At 44.9% G+C, this 24,542-nt stretch overlaps 2 protein-coding genes across 5 annotated transcripts; one reads left to right on the top strand and one right to left on the bottom strand.

Moving 5' to 3' along the window:
- The first annotated feature begins 767 nt into the window (after nt 1–767).
- LOC111845791 (uncharacterized) lies at nt 768–15,405 on the top strand. Its single transcript, XM_023815461.2, has 13 exons — nt 768–900; nt 6,870–6,950; nt 9,743–10,003; nt 10,086–10,400; nt 10,623–10,691; nt 10,925–11,065; nt 11,821–11,946; nt 12,054–12,176; nt 13,150–13,224; nt 13,361–13,483; nt 13,646–13,735; nt 13,923–14,048; nt 14,505–15,405. The coding sequence occupies exons 1-13, from the start codon at nt 837–839 to the stop codon at nt 14,636–14,638; spliced, it is 1,728 nt and encodes a 575-aa protein (XP_023671229.2). The 5' UTR covers nt 768–836; the 3' UTR covers nt 14,639–15,405.
- cfap418 (cilia and flagella associated protein 418) lies at nt 14,816–22,610 on the bottom strand. 4 transcript variants are annotated; one of them, XR_002838732.2, is made up of 7 exons: nt 22,401–22,610; nt 21,663–21,765; nt 21,302–21,360; nt 21,029–21,094; nt 18,874–18,969; nt 15,751–16,339; nt 14,816–15,593 (listed from the first exon to the last, which is right to left on the bottom strand). XR_002838732.2 is itself a non-coding variant. In XM_023815481.2 (7 exons), exons 1-6 carry the CDS (start codon nt 22,553–22,555, stop codon nt 16,180–16,182), a joined length of 639 nt encoding a protein of 212 aa, XP_023671249.2. In that variant the 5' UTR covers nt 22,556–22,610; the 3' UTR covers nt 14,816–15,858; nt 16,140–16,179. The 4 variants fall into 4 exon arrangements, 3 of the variants coding, with proteins under 3 accessions (XP_023671249.2, XP_023671261.2, XP_023671239.2); XM_023815481.2 differs by having other exon boundaries at nt 14,816–15,858; nt 16,140–16,339; XM_023815493.2 differs by having other exon boundaries at nt 14,816–15,827; nt 16,140–16,339.
- Between the last annotated feature and the right edge of the window lie 1,932 nt (nt 22,611–24,542).

The following is a 24,542-nucleotide window of genomic DNA, read 5'->3' as shown; positions in this document are numbered from 1 at the left end:
CAGTGCAGCCGCCGGTCCGGTCTGTGGCACCACAACCCAGTGACCCATGTGTGCTGCTGTACTGCATTCAGCCGGTCTGTGGGGTCTGTGGAGTCTGTGGTTATATATCTACCCTGTAGCACACCTGGAAGGTCAGAAGAGAGGAAAAAAAAAATGGCTGCTTTCAGCAATGAGCACAATCAGCCAAATCAGGACACAGACAAACGCCATGATTATGCAGCACAGAGGGATCTGAAATACGATTTGCGGCCTCAAAGGCCATCAGCTCATAGCTGATACTTTGTGAGGCCTTTTCAAAGGAAATAACTAATGATGCAACTATTATGTCTCGTTTTAATGGCTCCTGCGGCATTTCAGAAGGCTGTGAATGCTTTTTGTTTTTACAGGTTTATGGAAAGGTTTTTTCCTCATTGGGCCCAAACAATCAAGTTTCACAGCTTTTATAAACGCCAGCAGCTTTACATGCAACTTCCCAAGCTCTGCTGGCAGCTATGAGAATGTGGTGCATGTTTAGGGCACAGCACTGCAGAATCGCTACGCATCGCCTTTTTTTTATATCTGAAGTTTCCATCCGTGATCAGATGCGGCGATGCCCTGCATGCACTGAGCATGGGAAGCAGCGTGCGGTCACATGACCCAGAGAGGGCCATGTGACCCAGTAAGCCCACAAGCAGCAAAGGCAGAAACCACATGTTACAAAGGTTACCTGCTGGCGGGCCGTGGCTGAGTGAGCGCCGCGCCAAACAGAAGCACATGAAGACAGAATTTTTCCTTTTGTCGCCGAACGTCGCTTTTTTATCAAAGAGACAGGCGGCCCCCACAACAGAGTCCGCGCCATGAGATGGAGGAGCAGACTGCTGCAGACGCTCACTGTCCTTCAGGCTGTCAGCCTCTTCCAAGGTAAGAGGCTCCGGCTGAGCTGCCGCATCCCTCAGGTCAGACCACGACGGACAGGCGGCTCGCCTGGGTGTCATGCAGCCCGGCTCTGATCGATCAAGGTAAGGGGAGCTGCCTCTTCTGTCTACTGATGGTTTTCAGCAAATCATTAACCTGGGTTTGTAGCTGTTGACACAGACGAAATCACACAAACAACCAGTCAGTGGTCAGTGGATAACAGGAGAAGAAGGATCCAATGTTCCGGCAATTTTGTGCTTTTCGTTTAGTTCAGATGGTAAATTTTAATACTTCGCTTTCATTAAACACTGATATTATCAAAGCAGAGACAGACACTGAGCGGGTCGGCAGTGTAACCATAAACAAAGTGCTTTGTTAAACATGCCACATCCCCTGCATGTCAATTAATTTATCCTCCATTGCCGAAATCTGAAATAGCATGGCTCTGTGCTGCGTCCAGTGCAGGTGACACACACAAACACTGGTGCCTGGAGGTTATTTTTAAAGACAAACCGCACATCTGGCTCGTAAAGCAAGTCCAGTGACCTGGATTCAAATCCAATTCAGAACCCAAAGGGAATTCCTTAAATTATTGTGCTAAATATTTTTTTTTTAAATAGTTTCCATATTTTACAGAGCATCCAAAATAACTTCGAGTGCATGTTTGAAGCGATACTTTAAACTCGGTAAACTTTAAAAACACACCTGAGATTAACTGCAACATATGTATCGGTGGCAGGTAATAGGTTTGGTAGCAATTTAAAAATTTGCGACATCGGAATGAACAGAGAAGTTGTTTCCGTTCAATGGACCGGAAGAGAAAAAGAATGGGTATTCCTACTTGAAGAATTTTTATGTGTTTTTATTTATATTTTTGCTTTAAACTTGTACCTTTAAATACTTCATTTAGTTTGCAATTTTTAAATATATATATTTGTAAATATATATATATATATTATTTGGGGAAATTCCTACATGGTTAGACACCACTGAACACATCTTCCTCAAAGTAATTAGCTGGAAAGTGCTGGAATTTCACAAAAAAGAGTAAAAGAAAACTGAGTATAGCGTGGTGAGAATCCTTAATGAAATACTGGATAAGTTCAGGATGGACTGAGTACGGGGGGAAGGTCCTTTGGGGAAGAACAAGCGAGTGTTATAACTGACTGCTGCTTTCACTGAGGCCTGAGGCACGCTTAGCACTCTCTGGTGATATAACCAGGACGACCACAGATGGGACACTCAGTCTGACCGCCGCGGAGCGTGTGAGCGTATCTGCGTGTATCATGGCCACTCTTCTCCGCCGTGCTTTCTGCCGGCCCCCCTGGGCACGTTAGCGAGCGCCAGCCCTCATCAAGGCATCGATTACACTCCACAAAGTACTGAACACGCAGAATACCCTGAATTCTGCCCAGACTGAGTCAGTGACTGAGAAATTGGCACCGGATTTGCCGTGCGTCCACATGGACCCAAACGTGTGCATCCTGCCTTCCTCGGGAATGAGACAGCAGCAGCTCTGCTTATTCAAACTGTTATTAACTTCTCAGTTTAAAACGAGTCAAAGCATGAATACATAAAAACATATTAATATATAAAATAAACTGCAAACCCTAATCCTAATTTTAAAAATCACACTCAACAGGATTTTAATAGTTAACAGGTGAAAATATGTATGTTAATTAAACGTTCAAGTCATTGAAGTGTAAATTTGGTTTAAAAAAACATCCAATGTTGACAAAAATCTAAGACATAGTAATCCATAGAGAAACTGGAAGTCAGATGTTTTCCGACGTAAAAATGAAATCCGAAGGTGACAGAATGTGACGGCGACAGGCCAGCTGAGCCGCGGGAACTCCGGGATGCGTGGCAGGTCCACATCAGACCCCCTGTGGCCTGCAAACGCTGGGCTTCTCGTTAGCTACGTCTAACAGAGTACCTAAGGGGAGGTCCGCTCAAAGGAGAAATGGCACAAAGCTCATTCTCGACGATTTTACCGATAAACATGGCAGCTCTTGGCTCCCTTGCCTGGATTATACCGATCTTTGTGACAATGCTGCTTCTTACGGCCTTGCGTGGCACCATGTCGGCTGCCGGTCTGGGCACAGACTGTCCTGTTTGCGTAATGGGACACCGATACCTGCTGAGCATGGACATAAAGAGAGCCTTAAACTCAAGTCCCAGATAAATGGGTTTGAGTGGATTGATAAAGAGCATTTTGTGGTAATGATGAATCACTGGACTGTATAAGCAAATAGGTAGTTGTGTTGCCATAGCAGGGTGTTCATTTATCACATGGAGTGTGACATTTTTCTGACAAAATGAAAACTACTGGTGCAACGGACTGTAGCTGATCCATGATCTGTGCGCACCCCCCACCCAGGTCCGGCAAGCACGTGAACTGAGGACCAATTACAAAGTTTAATCACAATAGTGTGAAATATACAGGGTAGGTCAAAAGTAGGTATACACTTTTCATTTTACAAAGTAAGGTTTTTATTTTACAATGTTATTATTTAAAGTAGCTGTAGAGTTTTTGTTTTACATTGATTGGGTCATGTTTAGTCTCTTAGGTGTTTGAAATGTCCTCTGTTAATGTTACATTCCTGATACATTAATGATACATTCCTGATACATTAATGATACATTCCTGCAGCCCGTCCCTGACACTGACACACTTTAGGTACCTTGAGAACACCTGCACCTTTCCACCGCATTAGATTGGGTGACTTGCCAGCATAGACTGGCCACCACACTCACCTGACCTGGACTTGGTAAAGCAGAAAAAGCAGAATGTTTTTGAGAGGAAGCCCTACACAGTGGATTAATCGAAGGCCTTCACCTAGTAAGCATTTGTAGACATTGATGCTACCCGGGATTTGTGTGCCACAGCGTCAGCGACAGGCTCTAGTAAACAGCAACGTTGACGGAGGACATTTCGAATTCCTAAGAGACTAAACGTGACCCAACGAGTACTGTAAATAAAAAACTGTGTACCTACTTTAAGCGATAACTGTGTAAAATGAAAACTTTGTACCTACTTTAAGCGATAACTGTGTAAAATAAAAACTCTACACCTACTTTAAGCGATAACTGTGTAAAATAAAAAAACTGTGTACCTACTTTAAGCGATAACTGTGTAAAATAAAAACTCTACACCTACTTTAAGCGATAACTTTGTAAAATAAAAACTGTGTACCTACTTTAAGCGATAACTGTGTAAAATAAAAAAACTGTGTACCTACTTTAAAAGATAACTTTGTAAAATAAAAACTCTACACCTACTGTTGGCCCACGCTGTAGTTTTACTGTCGCTGTTATTTTTTTAAGTAATAATTCACTAAATCTCAACGCTACAGAAGTTCATAGAGGACTTGCATTCAGAGCCTGAAATTCATTTTTCATAATGAGCTCATGGGGGGATCTTCACATTTTTGGTGGGAATGCAATTAAAAAAAGATCCAGTAGCATTTCTAGTGGAATCCAGCTCCCTTTTTCTCTGGACAAACGCAGCGGACATCTTGGTCACAGACATGATCTGATGTGTAATTACAATTCTGGTTTTCCAGAGAAAACTTTCGTTTTTTTGTGATCTCGAGAAAACAACTTCGGCTACGGTGAGATCATAAGAAAACATAACAAGACAGAAAAAGATAATGATGGATGTTCTCTGTGGACTTCCGTACGATGTGGAGTTGCAGTGAAGATACAGACAAAGCAGCCGTGTGTTCGTGTGAATGAAGCATATTAGAAATTCCCTGCTTTACGTTCTTTAGGCAATAAATGGAAAGCAACATTGTCTCCTTTCAGTCTCGATCCAATCCGTGACTGAAACACCATGATCCCAAACCATGAGTTTTTCCTTACAAAAATGGTTGGAAATGTGACCTGTGCTCTTTGACACGCATCTATATGTGGAATGACTGGCATTAAGGTTGTTCTGTCGGTGCTGTAGTGTCACCAACATGTCTTCATCAACACGCCCTTCAACCTGGAAGTCAGTAACTTTGAAATACATGGATGTTATTCCTGGGCATTCTTCTGTTGGAATAAAATGTCCTTTTAGGTGATGAATGTTTTGAACCATTCACTCTGTTCATGATTAAAGGCGTGTGATTCTGTTCTAGACAAGCAAAATGCTGAACAGAAGAGCCAGACATACAGTACCAGGTTGAGATTCACATCTTACATGACTGTTCTGGCCTTTCCATCGTAGATATATCCACATAGCTGAAAATTATTATTTTTGGATATAAAATATTCTTTGTTTTAAAAATATTTAAAATATTAAAAATTTTACTTCCTGAACATCTGATTAAATAGGACTGATCAGACAATTAATTTCAAATTAAACCCGTCAATAATAAGTAACAGAATGGTACCACTTTCTGTGTACGCCTCAGTATTTTTCGACATGATTTTCTTACCTGTCCCAGAAGTCATACAAACAATGATTTTGTTTGGTAAGCTTTTCCCCCCCCATCTATACGTATGAACTAGCACTTGGAATGCTTAACAGAAACTATTTAACATCCATTAGACTGATGAACTTAACAAAGATCCCCCAGACCAGGTTAGGGAATACTGGTTTGCATCCTTTTTACGTATAACAATATTTCTATAACCAGTTGAATCTCAGGATCATGGTAACGGGGCATAATGGTATATGTATGACTGACTCATCCCCAGGATTATCATAACAAAACACTGGTTTTACACCAGCAATTCCCAGTTTGATCTATAACCTTACTTCTATAATGATAACTGGGTACCACTCTACAATAAGACTATCCTTGCTTTAGAATGTAATTAATTATTCTAATTAAAATTTTATTTGTCACATACCAATCGCGCACCGTATGACTTCCAGTGCATGACACTCTGTGACAAAACACAACAGTGGGATTCAAATGTAGCATAATGATGAGGTACTGATGTGCAGTAATTAGGTTGTAAACACTGTAAAATAAACAATTATAAACAAATGATAAATTAATTCATTATTAATAAGGTACTAATGAGTTACTACTACTTATAAATGGCAAAAGCAGGCCCTCTTGTAAAGTGGTACGGATAAATGTAAAACCTGATACGGCTGCATTCCATTCTCCCTTTTTGATACATGACATAATGCCCCATGACCTCTACTAAAGGTCAAACTACAGGTAAAACTCCAGGTGACCATGACCGTACTAAAGGTCAAACTACAGGTAAAACTCCAGGTGACCATGACCGTACTAAAGGTCAAACTACAGGTAAAACTCCAGGTGACCATGACCGTACTAAAGGTCAAACTACAGGTAAAACTCCAGGTGACCATGACCGTACTAAAGGTCAAACTACAGGTAAAACTCCAGGTGACCATGACCGTACTAAAGGTCAAACTACAGGTAAAACTCCAGGTGACCATGACCGTACTAAAGGTCAAACTACAGGTAAAACTCCAGGTGACCATGACCGTACTAAAGGTCAAACTACAGGTAAAACTCCAGGTGACCATGAAGTAGTAATAATAATAATAATAATAATCATCACTTTATTAATCCCTGTGGGGAAATTGTCTTCACACCTCCCTCAACTTGCTCTTTGTAAGCAAGCTGGCTGTGAAGGGCAGCCACCCATAGCAGCGCTCAGGGAGCTGGGGGTTAAGGGCCTTGCTCAAGGACCTGCAGACATGCTGAGGCTGGGTTTGAACCGGCGACCTGATTACAAGCACACAGGCTTAGCCCACGGAGCCACACGCTGCCCCTAACTGAATGGTATTGCTGTAGGATGTGACTCGTCTGTGTCTGTGGCAAAATGTTTTCCTTGGAAAAAAAAAACTATGTAGGCTATGTGTTTAAATACCATGTCTGTGGTAAACATTTTTTTTATTAAAATGTTCATCGGCATTTGCCATGGTGCTGGCAGACCTGCCGCGGCGCGGAGGACGGTGCTGCCTCTTAACACGGACTGTCTGGCCGTTTGTCACCCCGCAGGGATCGGCACCCCACCCGAAAAGCAACATGATAAGCTCTCGAACGGCACGGAAGCGACCAACACATCGGCCGCACCCCCGGGTGAGTTTAAAGAGCCTCACTAACTTAAAAGCACACGTGCTTAGTGATACTTCGCCGCACGTGTCGCCTCTGGACTTGTTTGTTCAAACTCGTGCGGAACCCAAACAGAGGCACCGAGGTGAAACACTTAACCATAGATGGAAAAACTCTATGTCCTCCTGTTGGTCATACAGCCATTATCTCTGTGAAGCTGTCACCCCTGTTACCACAGAAACAAGCCCTGGTGCAACAGGAAAACAGAATAAAAGATTAACAGATAAAAAACAAGATAAAGCCAATTGTGCCTCATAATTATAAATGTATCCAGATGAGGCCATCTCCTGTCCTGTGACGTATCCAGCTCATCCACAACACCGACGCAGCAGCACAGATCACCACCGTGTAACATAAGCTGCATTCTGCTTGCGGAAGCTGCGCAAAATGTATACTTGTCCTGTTAATAGTTAATTTCACATTAACATGGCGCACAGGCAATTTTAGAGGCTCTCCAGCTCACTCTCCCCCGACATAGTAAAACTTATTACCATTATTTTAGTGTGAAGTCTAAGTAGGAGAATTTAATAAACACTAGTGCTTTTGTGAAAAGCAGAATACACAAAGGCGGCAGATTTTTCATTGCATCGCTCTGTCTAATCGGCTGCCCTCACGCCCCCCCGGCAGTCGGCCTCCTTGCCTGTCTGGTCGCTTCACCTCTGAAATGGTGTAACTGTAGTATACATACAGTACCTCTGTAACATTTCTTATTTTTAACTGAATAATGTTTTCTAAGGAACGAACGTCCTTGATTACAGCTGTTATCTATAATAATCCCAGTCTAGATTCTGGCTATCAACAGCATTTACAAGTTGATAAAAAAAACCTAACCCACCCACCCTAAAGCATCACAGCAGCAATTAAGTATCTGGTTGCAGCTTGTTTCTTATGTGTAAATGATATATGTGACGTGAGTCACATGCTAGACTAGCTGAGGTCTGAAGGTCTGAGGCCTGATGTCATGCTCAGGGTTCTGACAGCCAGACCTGTGACCCCTCAGTGAGGTACTGGGGGTCTGCCTAGGGTCTGCCTAGCCAAGCTGCATGGTGCGAGTGCAGAAGATTCCGGAAAGAGATCATGCTGTCGGCGGTCCCTCCGTGTATCTGGGTGTTTAGTCGTCATGCCTGCAATACTAATTTTATAAAAATGCCGGCAATCAGTCAGTTTTTATTTACACAATAACATACTCAAAGTGGCGTGGTTGTACTCAAATAGATCCTGGCAGGAGACCACAGACCAAGGACCGCAGAGTCATAGCTGTGATGTGCTGGAGTTGAACCACACAGCTTTGAGAATGTTATTGCTTATATACAACAGTTCATCTAGTAACATTTATAAGGTAACAGCAATAAGATGCAACATTTTTTGTTTGCTTACTTAAACATTTATGGGCCTCCACAAAGGAAATTAGTGCCCGTAATGTCAGAGAAAGTGGGACAGGCTATCTCTCAAACCCTCTGCATCCCCGGAAAATTTAGTCCATAGCCGATATAGTTTTGTGTGATGTCGCCGGTTACGGCAGTGAAACAGCTAGACAGCTTATTAGCGGAGTAACTTTGCACTGTAAATTAAAACCATGCCACAGGTCTAATAAATAAAATACTGTGGCACTTGAGAGGTGAAGAGATCATGAGGAGCACAGCAAAGTTCAGTTATTGGCAGAGTCTCTTTTATTGCGCGATCCTTAAAAGGACAGCGGTAACGCAATGAATAAACTCACTTACGCACACAGACAGGGAAGCCATTAATGAGACAAAACTGGATACAGGCAGTACAGACTGGGCGCAACGAGTCATACCCTGAAGGCTTTGTTTCGTTTGGCAGCTTATGAAAACTTAAAATCCGAAACAGATAAAAATAAATCCAACAAAACGGAATACATATGAGCCTTTACCTTACTCTCACTTCCACCTACATTCATTTTTGAAAGTGGTGGAAATGCGGGCAGGTTCTCGAAAGGCGCCGAGTGAGAACCAGCACAGCCCCGGCTCCATGTTGGTGGGAATGAGGCATATGTGATGGTTTTTAGATACACCTGTAGAACCCTGTGATCTGTGCACTATTAGTCTGAACGACACCCTTCGTTTGTGAGCCGTACACGGCTGTCATGGATACATCACTCATCTGGAATCATTAAAAGGAATAATAAAGAAAAATCATAGTTTTTCTGAGAATTTCATGGTGAGAATAAACTTCCCAGCTTCCATGAATACAAATCTGAGTTCACCGCCACCAGCCTACGACTGTGTGACCTCCGTGCCACGCGGATCACATGGTTTGCATCGGGGTGGAGGGGTGGGCTTTGCTGTTCTAAAAACTGCTCCGACCCGCAGACAAAGGAACGTCTGACATTTCCAGAGGAAATGAGTCACAGGATGTGGTGGCGGCGCAGATGGGCCCTTGCAGCAGGCAGGGGTGCCGTGCTCGGTGCATCGAGCAGCGCGGGCCGCAGCCGCCGGGCCCCCCCTCGCTCTCAGGAACCCTGCTGCCTCAGGAATTCAGCGTTGCTGGGGGAACTGCATGCCTCATAGGGAGACATTCTCTGTAATATATCAGATGCCTGTAACCAAGGAGACCAACATAGAATAACCCCCCACCCCTGCCCCAGCATGTCCCCATCAGGTCCCCATTATGTCCCCATCATGTCCCCGTCATGTTCCCGTCAGGTCCCCAGAATGTCCCCATCATGTCCCCATAATGACAGTCAAACAGGAAGGTGTGACAGTTCCTGTGTGTCTCCCACTCCCTCCCCTTTTCAGTGGGTTATACACCCAGACTGTCCAGCAACTACTCTGGGATCCTGGAGGTGTTTCACCACGGAAACTGGACCACAGTGCAACTCTCCACCGAGGACACGAAGGCGGCAGCAAGGACAGTCTGCGGGGGGGTGTATGAGGTCACCCGGGGCAGAGTGGCCCCCGACACCCTCTGTCTGATAGGCTGCAGCTATGGGAACGGCCAGCTGCTCTGCAAGGGGGGCTCGCTGAGTGTCTGCACCGAAGTGTCCAACATCACCTGTTGTGAGTTTGCATTTTAAAAAAGATACCTTGTTGGATCATTTTGAGGGATACCACCTCATTGGTGGGTCCGTGTGTCACTCAGGGCACGCTGACGTCCGATTGGTGGGAGGCTCGGACCACTGTGCAGGGCGGGTGGAGATATGGCAGAACGGGACCTGGGGGACCGTGTGTGACGACGGGTGGGATGAGAAGGATGCGCGGGTGGTCTGCGCGCAGCTGGGATGCGGCGTTGCTGTGGATGCGACGGGCGAGAGGGAGTCCTTTGGGCCAGGCAAGGGACGCATCACCATGGCTGAGGTCAAGTGTTCCGGAAACGAGACGCAGCTGCGTCAGTGCCCCTTCGAGACACACGAACAGTTCTGTGGCCATAAAGAGGACGCAGGAGTCGTGTGCTCAGGTAATCCTCACCTCTGCTAAGTGCATGGCGCCGATGTATGATTCATCTCAAGCAAATACATAATTAGTGAACAATACCTGAGTATTTAAGACTTCACATGCACAGCTGGCCTCTTCACCAGCAGGGGCATAATCAGTGTTTATTAAACGCCTCTAACAGCCTGTGCCAACAGGCAACATTGCAACTGTCTTCCGATGACTCTACCCATGTCTGCTGTTGCAGAATCAAAGCATCCCTATTCGACTACGGCCAACATGACACAGATGCCCGACAGCCCCACCTTGACCACAGGTGAAAGTGCACATGGCCAAGTTGCTGTTTCTCTGCTTCAGTGTTTCCCAATCCGATCTTTGGGGACTCAGACACTCCATATTTTTGCTCCCTCCAGGAGCTGGAAGGGATCAAAACCGTGGGCCGGCTGTGGGTCCCAAAGGACCGGACTGGGAAATACTGCTCTGCTTAATTCCAGTGTTGTTGCAGATGAGGCACAGACTTGGACCCACTAAAGAGTTCATGTGTTGCAGTTATGGAGAGCACGGTCATGACCACAAAAGCCCTGGCCAGACTGCCCCCCGCAGTGACCGGCTGCATCGTTCTGACCCTCATTCTCCTGATGGTTCCAGCTGTGAACATCGCGCTCTGCCGGTATTATAGGAATGGGCACGGTGAGCAGCCATTCCACACAAAACATCATCTCTGCCTCCTTTTGCTGATACATGCTTCTCTGCAAAACTACAACGTTAGGGCCATTTGACATGCAGCTCGAAAGGTCATGTGACTCCGGTCCTTATCCAAACACAGAGAACCAGGTGGTAGCCCAGTGGGTCGGGACCGCCCCCACATCCCACATGGGCAGAACACATAACCAGCATTCCAGACTGACACAGCTTTGTTTTCCTGCTTTGTTTCCACATTGACACCCCCCGACGGTAAGGGGGATCGGGAGAGCATCACGGGTTTGCACCGTAAAACATGCAACCTGTGCTTGTGGCTGTTCCTCGTTCTACTTTGCTGCGTGACTGACCTCCCTCATGTTCAGAATGTATCAGATAAGCAGGTTTTAGCCCAGATGTCTACATGCGGCTTCTTTGGACAAAATAGATTTTAAAAAATTGTTCCTTATTTAATTTTTTATTTATATTTATTTCATAACTATGGACTTCGACATGTAGCTACAGCTAATTTTGTGTTAACAACTCTGACATGGAACAAGTACAGAGACAAAATAATTAATGCTAAGTTTTTTCAAATTATGAGGAAGGATATTCTGAATCAGTCCTGCATCTGCAAGAGACGGAAGATCACAATAAGGAGATACGTGTGTTTTTAGTGAATACGAAGTCTATTGCACTGTGAGATAGTGTGAGATGGGTTGTAGCTGTTTTGTGTGAACAGTCTGATGTCTATGTTTCCTCCTCAGTGTTTGCCATCCTGAAGACAAACTCCGGCTTGCCAGCACCCATACAGCATGAAGAGCATCAAAGAAACAGCATCATTCAGATGAACGCCCCAGCCGACAGCCCCCCCAGCGGCGTGGTCAACGGGGGTCAGTACCACACGTGCAAAGACGAGACAAATGGCGCCTTGACGGACTTCCCAGCTGCCGACCTCTTTGCCCGTCACCAAAGCATGCCTCGTTTTCGCTGCCCACAGGCGTGCCAATCCCTAGGAGGCTGCAAGCCCAGGCCAGCGCTGACGCCTCGACGTCGGACAACTCAGAATACGAACACTTTGATTTCAGTCTGGAGCCTGCAGTTGCCATGGCATCCTATAAGAGTGAGACAATGCCTGTATTTCACCAAACACAGGTCTTTCGGGGTCTGGGAAAAGTAAAAAAATGCTCACGAAAATAGCACATTGAGGTTGATATAGGAATGGGTACGTGTTTGTTATCCGAGAACCCGGCAAACGCAAAATGCATTTATTTTCGCACCCATTAAGCTCAGGCTTGTAACTTTGGATTGGTATAACGCATAGACATTATTCACATATTTTTGCAGTCGAGAGGATGTTACATCTGTACAGAAGCATTTTTATTGAAATTTTAAGAAAAAAAACGTCCATCGTTCGAATTATACTTGACGCAAAATTTAGGCCATATTGCCATGCCCCAAGATGGTGCCTATGCTCCACATTAAATGTGTTGTTTGATCTAGTCTGTTTCTGATCTTGAACTGGTCTAGCCCTGCTTTGGTCTTGGTCTTGTCTCAGTCTCGATACACTCTGGTCTTGGTAATGACTTGGTCTCAGAATAGGTGGTTTTGACTACATCACTACTATTAACATAAATACATGAATACACATATTGATTTACACTATTAAAAGATGAACGGTGCGGTGCAGAGCATCTCAGTAACTGTGTGATTAGTCCTGCTGACCAACCCCGTGGCGTCGCATTATGTCAGCCAGTCGTGGGCAGTGAGTGGAATCATAACCAATGAGAATGTTTGCCTCGGGCTCCCTGCACAGACATACCATTGCATCAATTTCTTTTGACGTAGGTGACCACCGTAACCATGTTATCTAAACCCCAACTCTCTCTCTCTTATTCTGCTCCACCCTCCCATGAGCACTTAAATACTTAGCACTTGTTTTTTGTCAGATAAGTGAGCCCTAAAAATGACTATAATTCTCATCCCTAGTTGATAGACAGTAATATAATCTGAAGTGCCTTAAAAATTGAATCAAAAGAAAAACTGAATAGTTAAACTGAATAATTCGACTAAATGAAAGACATCCTCTGTTTCAGACTCTGTACGTGGCGGAACTGTGCAAAGCAGTGCAGTGATGCAAAAGCCAGCTTTTCACTGCCTTGAAGAACAGGGTAAGGAATGACTCAACTTACAAAGTAGTGCAAAGACAGCTTCAAGAACAGCCCCTCCACATCAAACACACACAAACGCAGTAAAGGTTAGCTTCACCTGGAGCTGGATTTTGATGTGTTAAAACTCATTTTCCAGCCAGCTGTCCCGAGAGCCCGATCTCTCCTCCACATCAACAAGCAGCGTACGAAGACAGCTCGAGTACATCGTCTGGAGAGAGCTACATCAACACCGAACAGAAATGCGACACCAGAGCAAACGGTGAGGATGCTCTGAGCCTCTGTAGCCCTACTGTCATTGATTAAATGCAAACATGGGTGTATCAGCCATTCTGGATAAACCCCCACTGCACTATTAGGTAACTATGCACAAAAAAGTGCCGGTATTATTCTGGATCCATCTCCCCTTCTCATTACATCACAGTGAACCTGCTTGACCACGATTCCTCCAGCACGTCATCTGGAGAAGAGTACAAGAACACCGGGCCTAACGCAGAGGAGCTACTCAAACAAGGTCTGCCCCCCTGTCCCCAGTGGCTCCAAACACACACAGCCACACTGCTGACTGCTGCTTAATTCTGTATGCGATTGACTTTGGCTTCCCTACACCGGCGTTCTAAGGAGCAGCCCGTGGGTGATTAACAAATACAGCAGAGAATCTCCTGTGCATTTCACTCAGAATTCGTTCTCTCTTCCCCAAGGCCACGGTGACGTCTCGGCCCCTGAGAACTCGATGATGCCTCCCGTCATCGACTCCCCATGCCCTGCGGGCAGTGGTGACCCCGGAGACCGTGGTGACCCCATCCCAGCAGCTCCGTGGAGTCCTGGTAATTTATGGTCCTGGCACCCGAGCCCTTGCGAGCCAAAGGGCCGGTGGGCCGATGCCGTGCCGACTTGAGTGATGGAAAACACGACTGGAACTTGAGCGTGATCCCGGTCCCTTCTGACGCATTCGTAATACTCTGGCTTTAAACCTGTCAATTAATATGCCAATTATTTTAATTTACCACTGCGGTTTTCTGCCTGGTTCTTAGCAAGAAACAAATATGGCAGGAAGGAGCAGGTGTTAAACTGATTTTCAGTTTTTTAATTGCTGATTATTTAAACAATAAACAGTGCAGCTTTAATTTGGTGACATGTCAATATTGAAATTTATGCCTTTTCAAAGAAACATATCTGTTAAGAGCAACTTCTCCCAGTTCCTTGAGTGGTTTTGTTCCATTTCCAAGATGGGAAGATTTATGGGGCTCCAGCCTGATACTGGATTGTCGTTCCTCTTCCAGAGAATTCTAGCACTTCCTCAGAGGATGACTACCAGAATGTGGGCTGGGATATAGCCCCCCTGCGAACATCTGTGAGCCAGGACCCAGACTGCTCCTCTGACAGTGACTATGAAAACGTCATGGACGTGCCGTGAAATGATACCCTGAGACTGACGTTTGCAAACAAGCGACATGAAATCTGCCTGCAGCTCTGTTGACAAGACAGTCAGTACCGTGGTAAACAAGGGGCAGACAGACAACCACCCGCTGGTGCAATACCTCAAGTGTTTACAATATCCCCCGACACAAGACAATGTACACGTGCCGAAGGGTGTGTTTTACATGATTTATTTGTTTGTTACAAATCATTCTAGTCACAGATCATTCCTGCTGTGTAAAAAAATAAGCATTTGTGACATTTCATACCAGACACACAGAAGTGAGCATGAACACAGCTACACTTTAGAACATTCTAGAAAGCAATACAAGTACTCCTAGTTCAATATTTTGGAATCTTAACCTTCTAATTTTCTTCGAGGCATTCAAAGGTTTTATAAAATTAGCTTCCAAATGTCATTTTTGTAATTATCTGTTACAGAGTCCGTCTGTCCGTCCATCTATCTATCCATCTATCCATCCATACATCCATTAAATTATCCTGCTCAGGGTTACATGAAGGCCTTGAGCCTATCCCAGGCAGCAGAGGGAATGAATGTTACAATGATGAAAAAATCCTACTTTTCTCACATAATATGACCCCTGAAAGGAGGAAGAAACACATGCAGAGTGAAGCAGAGGGCTTTGGTACAGCAGTTAAGGCAGAACCAGCAGGGTAATCCGGGCCTTGAAGTCAAAGCAGCCAACAGCAGCCAAAGAGATAAACATTCTGATGGCAAGGATTAAACATCTATCTGTAAATTAACTATGTCCGTTTGTATATGTACAATGAGCAGCCACACACGCATTTGTTAGATGACCATGTAAAGTAACCAGATGCGTATGTCTCTGTGAGTTTCACATTTCACATACAAATACAAATTCAGTTTAAATTGTGCTTTTCTCAATCCGAAGCTTCTCCACTGTAGGACAGGCAGCCTACACCAACAGATACTGGAGAAAATTATACGGCCAGTTTGAAAAGCTGAACAATATCAATGAGTGACATTGTTATGTGACACGAGGATACCATTAAGCACGAGAGAGTAACGGCCCTGACAGACGCCTGTCGGGGGTCCCCCGTGTTCACTGCCCAGACCCAGCATCTCACCCATCTTGCCAGGGTCCTGACAGCTGCTGTGTCTCCGCTCCAGCCCACCGAACGGCACTCTGCAGAAAGCAGGTTCCCTTGGTAGATTTCAAGGGGCGCCCAGGATTACTATGATTGGAAATTTGTCAATAAAAAAGGGTGAGAACACAAAGTGACAGAGTGGCCAGAACACTGCATGGGATCCCACTGGGATAAACATCAGCGGCTCATTATTCCACCCCAAACCCTGGATGATTAGGAGGTGTGGCCAAAAGAGAGGCCAGGCCAGCAGAACCTTATTCAATATTGTCAAATACGCAGACACGCATGTATGCGTATATATGACATATAAACACGCACATACACACTTGGAAGATATCTTTAAAAAGTTATTAAATTAGCAAAAATACCAAGAAACAGATGGGGATGGCAGCTGGCGGAGCCGGACCTTCAGCCCGGGTGCTTCCCGCAGACCCACTTCAGACGGGCTTCGTCCCTCAGGTGTGTGAGGCGCAGTGCCGAGCGCCAGCTGCACTGGCAGGCGTACGCCCGCGCCCCCCTCCTCCTCCTCAGCTTGCAGTGCAGCCGCTCACGGCTGGGCATGTTGTTCCTGCGGGGCGGAGACCGACAGCGCGGCTGTCAAATCTGCGGCCCCCCCCCCCGGCGAGCCAGCATCCCACCCCCAGCCGAACATGACCCTCCAAGCTGCTGGCTTCACTCATGCTGGCAAATCAGTCTCTGGGTGTAAATTATAGCTTTGGGGGGGGAAATGAGTTCTGTAAAGGTGGGACTAAAACCGAATTTCATTTCAAACACCAGGTCCGCTTTTCTTCTGCTGGGGGGGTGGGGGGGGGGGTTTGGCACAGCGGGGTGAATGATTCCAAATATCATTTGGGACTAGCAGCACAGCCGGCTGCCCGGAACGTGCCTTAAGGATAATTACATCTAGTTAATTGCCTTAGCTTACTAAGTAGATAATATAAAATATAAATGAGAGTCAATTCAGCCAGTTGGAACATTAAAACAGAAGTGCACACATGCAGAATGATTTTCAGATATTGCTTGTACACACTGCATGGCCAAATCACTTCACCCAGCACCAGTGACAGGGACTTTGAAGTTTGAAAGAAACCTCAGACATGCCCCCCCAATAGGTCACTGTAATTTTCGACCCACTGTCAGATAAATTAAACAGTCTGATGCTCACAGTGGCTTGAAGTCGCTTTGTGATCACCTTGGATTGGACATAAGAGCCAGGACATTTGAATTACACTTAAAAGCGCAGAAGCTATTTTCTTCACACAATAGGAGAAAATTGTCATTACACCATGTTGACTGTAGGCTTGCTACAAGCCCACAAAGAGGAATTACCCAAGTTGATTGCATGCATTTGCACGTAATTTGTGCAACAGACAACTGCTCAGCCAACACTGAACCTGAGATGGATGGAAAATGACTTAAGACAGCAGGGGTGCAACAAACAATTGTCAGATCAAAATGTGAAACGGAACCCGTCACATTCATCGTCCTCCACGTTCAAAAGCTGGTGCCATGGTTACAACAAAAATGAAACATTTTTCAAAGAATTCTATTGAGAAGGTGTTATGCACTTTACAAGATATTGCAACACTGCCATGGAAATTTTGCAAAAAGTTTTATACTCCTCATTACTCATGCCAGTGCCAGGAGACTTTCAGGTATGTTTCATTGCGAAATATCATAACTATATTGGGCTTCAGTACTCAGACGTCGGTACGATTTCATATAATTTGTGTATTAAAGTTGAAACTCGGACGATCTTTATGATTCAGTCTTGGGATGAAGTTTGCTTTTCTACTGAACCCTAAGCACAAGTAAGAAAACACCACAGTACACAGCTAAGGGCATAATCTCCTCTGCAAGATAAAGTTAATGTTTCTGAATGCATAAAGATCATTAAAAGACCTTCATAATCTCTCATTTTATATACTAGATATTCTCAACATCACCGTGTATAATTCATCAATAACACGCTATCTGTAATACGTGGCCAGTATATTAGGTTCACCTGTTTGCAGCCAGCCTGCCTCTCAAATCGACTCAAATGATACCAACCGAACACCTACAGCATACATGAAGGGTCAAAGCAAATGTGTGACGAGTCCGAGGATTCAGGCCTGAAGCTCTGAATGAATCTGAACGGGCCTTGAATGATTTGTTTAGCTCATGTTCTAACTGCCATATTCTCAGTTCTCAAACCTTCAGAAAGATTAGGTCTCTGGGCTGGTCCCCAGATGTCTTAAGATTCTCCTAACTTCCCTGCTCAAGAGCGTCTCTTACTGTTCCATTAAGTGATAGAACAGCTTAGACACCTGACTGAACTGATTTTTAATGTCATTTGTTGTTGGTGTCTAATGTGGTGGGATTTTCACACGCTACAATATCCAGCGTTTACACAGGATGATGTTATGAGCAAAAGAGTTTCCTTATATTTAGACGCTAATCAAACGACAGCTTCTTGCCACATAACTTCCAAAAAAAATATGCGTGAAATATAGACGACTAAATGAATGCACAGTGTCTGCATTTGTGTGCCCTGAGATAAACTGCAATCCCGTTCAGAGTCTCTCCGGTCATGTGCCCAGTTATCCTGGACAGATACTCGTGCCCTATCATGTGTATCAATGAGGATCTGAGTACTTGTTTAAAATTAACGTAACATTTGAATGTTTCGGCTACATGTCCCTGCTGTCTTGGGCTCCCGGCATGGCATTATTGTCCTGCCCTCCCTTTCAAAAATGTCCCCAAAAGAAAGTAACAGCTATCAGCTGCTAGGCCCCAAAAATGGTGTCAAAAAGTCTGCATATTTCATTTATGAACTACAACATTTTGTTTATGAACTATTGTCCATTAGCTGCAGGCAGTAGAAAACTGGTTTGCATTTCAGCTGCCCTTATACTCAGAGAAAATAGCTGCTGAAAATGAACACCAAGCATAACAGATTTACTGAACTGAGGCACAGGGCTCCTGATGACTCTCACGTGTGTTTTCTCCCGTCTTTCCACAGGCCCTGCCAAAGAAGGACTAACACTGCCCCCTTATGACCAAAGGGGATAAGACATCCTGCAGTCACGCACTCCTGTGTCCGGTGCAGCAGAACCTTACCTGAAGAAGAGGTAATCACAGGAAGGGTCCCACTCATAATCGTCAAACATGGTCACACGGAAATCGCAGGAAGTGCAGCGCAACTGGTTGCAAGCCCTGTAAGCAAAATTCACAACTTTGTTTGAAACAAATTCGAAAAACAGGCAAAGCGCGCTTATACATCCGTTTTAAACCTTGAGTTTACATCCACTAAACATCCACTAAACACACAGAGCACACATCATTAAATGAATGATTACACATTTACTGAAATTCTCTGTACACATCCCCCAGCTTTCTCTCTGTAGCTCTCCCATAGAGGGCCTGGTTCGAACCAAAGACCCTTCTGATCACAGGCACAGAGGCTTAGCCCACTGAGCCACACGCTGCCCCCACACTGTTATTCAGAAATGCTAATAAAAGACCCTCTGGTACCACATAAACACAAAGGGAGTGTGAAGAGGGGAAAAAACCGTAGACAACGAGAAGCTCTGCATGGTAACCCCAGAGACATTGTGACGGTGCATTAAAATTATGCTGCTGCAGCACTACAAGAGGTGCGAATGTCCCATCCCCCACCTCGCTCCCAGGCTCAGTCACTGCCTTAATAACAGCCTCGCTGCTGGTTCTCGGTCCTTAAAATAACAGTTCGTTCCTGACATAGAGTGAGAGATCATAAAAAGATAAACACCAGTGACCCCTTTTCCAGCGAGTGTGCGTGCTGGGGGTTTTCTGATCGCTCTCCAACTCCCCGAAATACCCGATTAACAGGTCCAACCGCAAAGGCACACAATGCGGCCTGGTAATGCTGGTCGCTCGGTGGGGGCTCCGCTTCAAGAAGCCAACTACGGATCACGTCTACGGAAGTATATATGTTACTAGACTGAGCTCTGCTCCGTGGCTCAAGCCAACTGAGAGACCGTTTCGGCCGCTGGAATGATGGACTGCAAACACTTAATCGCCTGCTGCTGAGGCTTTTAAAGTCTTAACCCCCGTGTTCCCTCCCAGCGAGCAGGCCGGGAGCAGGGACCAAACGCACGTCAAGCTTCTGCGTGTGGACGGCGTGTTTACTTAGCCAGAGGACCTGGCATGACATCATCCAGGTGACAGAGCGCTGATATACGGTACTGCTGGGGAGCCCGTTACCACCTCAGCCATCTCGCCCGTGTGCAGTTTAACGGCTCACATCAATCGCCTCTGTGTTACTGGCTGCAGCAGCCTTGGAGAATTCGGAGCGAAGGGTTCAATACATTTGAGCACAGGCCAGAGAGAGCGGCCAGTGATGCAATGTGTTATTCCACAGATTTGTGTATTTTCCTACGTTCCACATTCTCAGTTTCTCTCCCCAACGCTGATTTCAGAACCCAACGGATCCCTTTTTAATTACAAATAAGACAACCCTACAGAGCAAGTGATGAGAACAAGCAGTCTGACTGCAGAAGAAAGCTAGCCACATGGGGAGACATGGTTACACTAATAGCATCAACCTTAAACCTCTGTTATTAAGAAACTGGGCTTGTGGGCAGCTGTGTTCTGCACCCGCTCACCCTACGCCAGCTGCACCCAGTGCGGTGCCCTTAAGATGCCCTTAACGGAAAGGCAGCCGGCTGGATAACTTCGCGGTTTGGATAGACACAAGTCAGAATTCCGCCTGCTTCGGCTAAAAGAGCCGTTCATAAAGCAGATCCAGAGACTTCCCTCAGCGCCTCAGACTCTCATATTGCACTGCAGATATTTAACTGCTCTAGTGCATGTGATGTCGCTGTACCCAGATGTGTTCAGAAATATAAGAATATTACCATTTCAGTGGACTAACAGCTGTGTCAACAGTGTATATTACCAGCCTTGTGTGTCGAGTCCCAGCAGTGTGACTATAGCTTTCCTCAAACTTGGCTACAACAAGTGCAATGGTGTAAATACTGCCCGTTCACACAAGAGGGATCTGGGAGACCATCGCAAATACGATGTATCACTGACAGCATTTAGAAAAACAAAGTTGAAACACATGACTGACTGGTGGAAAATGTTAACCTGCCATGCTCAAGATGGGCTGGAAAAGCTATAGTGTTTTCAACACAAAGGGCACTGACAGGGAGTGAGTGCTGTCACTAATGACACAGGGCGTGTCTCTGATGGCACTTTCCCGTTGCCTTCTCGGCTGTCCACCTGCACATACCTTTGAGAAGTACTGGTTCCCAGGCCGGTTTCTACTGAGCTTCCACCCAAGAAGACAGGACAGCATCTAAGAGTGTGGGACAACAGCAGGGAATCATTAAGTCATCCAGCTGAAAAAGGAAATGGCTGCCAATGAAAAACACAGGGAGTGTGAAGGGGGAGGGGGGCACTGGGGGACTGTGAGGGTCGACTGCACCACACCACTCAAACATTCAGCTCCTGGTACATCAGAGAAGTGAGCTAATTAAACACCACAATGCAGTGCTGCCCTTACTTTCTATCTGCTGGAGAAAGCGGTGAATTCTTCGTGTCGTGCCTGGCCACTTTTGGCTCCTGTTCAGTTAGCAGATATAGAGGCACAGGATGAGAGGCACAATCTCTCCTGCCTAACCTGCCTGACACACTCCCTGGACAGCTTCAAGATGCCAGTTATCTGACAGGCGCTGAGATGGGGCAGCACTAAGCATGAAAGATGAGCATTTCAAGGAGAATAAATAAAGTCGGCCTTAATCTTATCGTGTGTACAACACTATTATAGGCTGTCATGGGGGCGACAGTGACACGGAAGTTACTAAAGACATGCCTATCGGGTGTGAGGGTCACGTTTTATATAGTTTCATTAACACGCCCCTTACATCTAAACGGAGGGAATCGAAGTCGTTGTCCAATATGTCATCTAGGAACGCGTCTATATCTTCTTCCTCGGCTCTTCCTTTTGACAAGCCTGATTTACCGGAACTGAAAAGAAACGATTGGAGAAAAATACTTCAAAGGATCGTCCACCTTCATTAACTTTTTAGTAACTTTATTTAATTTATGACCACTGGCCTAAAAAGAAAATAATTATAACCATTACAATGAAATGGTAAATCACGACCCAGGCAGAAATACTTTAATCCAAAAGCCTGAAGCTAAATGCAGTTCAGCAGAATCCGCAAAGGTTACAGCTGCTTATTACAAACTTATTAGCCATCCACGAGAATACAGATTTCCACTACTACAATCTGTATTTTAGCGAGGTGTAAACAGCCAAGTATAATTACAAATGCGAGTACAGTGTTAGAAGTTCTTTAAAAACAAAGAAAAGCACGCGCCCATCTAGCTGGCCACAATGCACGAAGGGACCGGCGCAGCTGTTACAGCTGCTACCCGCTGTTAGCTTTGGTTACGCACTAGCCTAACTAGCCGGCGAGCTATCTAACTTCAGGACAACACCAGAACTGAAGAAAGTACAAAATAACTCCTGCAATATGTTGCCGAACAGGTACTACCCAGCAGTTACCACAACCACCTAGCCACCAAGGCTGCTGGACATGGAGTTAATGCTAAGCTAGCCATGCTAAGCTAGCCATGCTAGCCAGCAAAAACGGTACCCGTTCGTTCCGCTTTTCCTCTCTGATTTCTTTTTGCTCCCAGATGAGTGATCTCTGTCCTCTTTAGAAGTAGAAGAGGTCACTGAAGTTTCGGAAACATTACGGCAAAACCTTAATTCCACCTCGTCTAACAAATCATCTAAATCGTCCGCCATGTTTTGGTGGATGCTCGTTGCTAGGTTAGCTGCAATCAGTTATTCGTTGCTAGGAGACGACGTTATTGCGCATGATCGAGAAATATGAGGAAAACACGCGCTCTACGTCCCAACTTTGTTCGTAAATGTATCTCTCTTAATTCACTTTTCCCCATCGAAATTATAATTCGAAAAGAAAACACATGTCTTCTGGTTACATAAAAGAACTACCTGTTTTGGCTACATTAACAGCAATCACAGTTTTGCCTCACTGGACGCTGCAGGCGCATACGAAGTTCTGCAGATTCGTTTTTCCATCAATGAGGAACCTAGGAGGACCATAGCCTGCGCGGGAAGACCGCAAAGGACTTATAGTCCATACTTTATACTGTATATACTTCATACAGTCCATCATCTTAACGACTGCACCACGACAACTATACATGCAGTAGGCTAGTTGCCTACGTGCCGCTGCTGCAGGTATTCTGTATACGGGCTTAATTAATGATGTTCACTTAAAATAAATCTTATTTTCAGAATAAATAAAACATGTATATCTTTGACATAAATAAAGAATGAATATGGATTTTTTTTCAGGTTTTGCCCTATCACCTTCAGTTTTCTATGTGGTTTCAAAATAAATTATAGCCAACGATATATTTCAAAATGTAACACTACCGCCCAAACCTGCATCTTTACATTTTAACTACCTGTCAGTATCCGCATAAATGAAAATAAAACCATGAACTTAATTTTACATGAATGCATGTAATAAGTGCATTTTAAATGTACAGCTTTATAGCGCTTAGGACAACATAAGACAAGAACACGTGCATTTTTATATTCCACGATCATTTTAGATTATTTCTTCTCAAAGCTTACAAGAAATACCATTATTTTACTGTATTTACTATTCATATGTATATCAAATGTAAAAGTCGCCTTGAATTTATTCATCGAATTTATGAGATGTGCAAGAGAAGGAAATCAACACTCTCGACTTATGCGATTTTCTCAGAAGAAAAAGAGGGGAAAAACTGGCACCGGACAGCAGCGGTCTGAGATGGTTTAATGTATTTACACCCCGTGGTGCCATGTGGGACCTGTTTTCCATAAGCTAATGAGGCACCGGTGTTTTTCCTGGCATCCGCCGTCCAGTCACAGGCGTACGTCTCTCATTTTTCCTTCAGTAGCCCAGTGCAAACAATAAATAGGAGGAAATACATCATCCCTTTTAATTTCAGAGCCAAGCCGGGGTCTGCCAAAGTTAACACAAAGCAATCTTAGGTAATGACCAGAAAACGTGTATAAAGTTTCATAGAGCATGACTTCACATTATTCTTGTTTAGCTCATACTGGCCGGGTGTCCTGTAGGTACGCGGCGTTGACACGGCCGCAAGGTGGTTCTTCTCAAGTTTTACTTTGTTGCTTAGCCGACGCTATAATCCAAAGTGATTTGTACTATTCCCAGTCATTACAAATGGATTACTAATCAAATCTCGGGTCAAGTTCTTAGCTCAGAGTCATAACGCAATCCTTGCCTGGAAAGGTCCACCTTCACACTATCACACCAACCACTAATAACTGTAAACTATTTGTGGATGTCAGCATTATGCTTTTTTTTTCTTTGAAGCTACTTTGAGGTCTATATAAACACGTTATCACAGAAGCACAGCCATATTTCCTGTTTGTGTTAGTTATGGGAATGTATAACTGCTTCTTACGTTGTCCCCGTTATTTCTTGCTTCTCATCTGGAGAAGCAGATCGAACGGCCTTTAGGATGAAGCGGAGACGAAATGAAACGTAGAGGCGCAGTTCAGCATGTTCCGCAGTAAGCCTCTGCAGTTTTTGCCGACCTTCTTTAAGGTCCTGCCTTTGAAGTACCAGCGCCTTAATATTTTCTGACACTTGCGGATGGTGTTCGCCCCCGGATGCACAGTTGCAATCTGACGGCACATGTGTCCCAGTCTGGGGCTCTGACCCGCAGCCCACAGAGAACCGGAACGG

Source organism: Paramormyrops kingsleyae, chromosome 9 (genome assembly GCF_048594095.1).
Source record: "Paramormyrops kingsleyae isolate MSU_618 chromosome 9, PKINGS_0.4, whole genome shotgun sequence".
Taxonomy (NCBI): Eukaryota; Metazoa; Chordata; class Actinopteri; order Osteoglossiformes; family Mormyridae; genus Paramormyrops; species Paramormyrops kingsleyae.
This window is presented reverse-complemented; position numbering and strand designations above follow the sequence as displayed.

Coding starts and splice junctions, on each gene's coding strand:
- LOC111845791 (XM_023815461.2), top strand. CDS start 837: ATGAGATGGAGGAGCAGACTGCTGCAGACGCTCACTGTCCTTCAGGCT. Junction 6,951..9,742: donor CACATCGGCCGCACCCCCGG/GTGAGTTTAAAG, acceptor TCCCCTTTTCAG/TGGGTTATACACCCAGACTG. Junction 10,692..10,924: donor CAGCCCCACCTTGACCACAG/GTGAAAGTGCAC, acceptor CATGTGTTGCAG/TTATGGAGAGCACGGTCATG.
- cfap418 (XM_023815471.2), bottom strand. CDS start 22,555: ATGGCGGACGATTTAGATGATTTGTTAGACGAGGTGGAATTAAGGTTT. Junction 21,766..22,400: donor AGGAAAAGCGGAACGAACGG/GTACCGTTTTTG, acceptor GTTTCTTTTCAG/TTCCGGTAAATCAGGCTTGT. Junction 21,095..21,301: donor CTTTCTCCAGCAGATAGAAA/GTAAGGGCAGCA, acceptor CCACACTCTTAG/ATGCTGTCCTGTCTTCTTGG.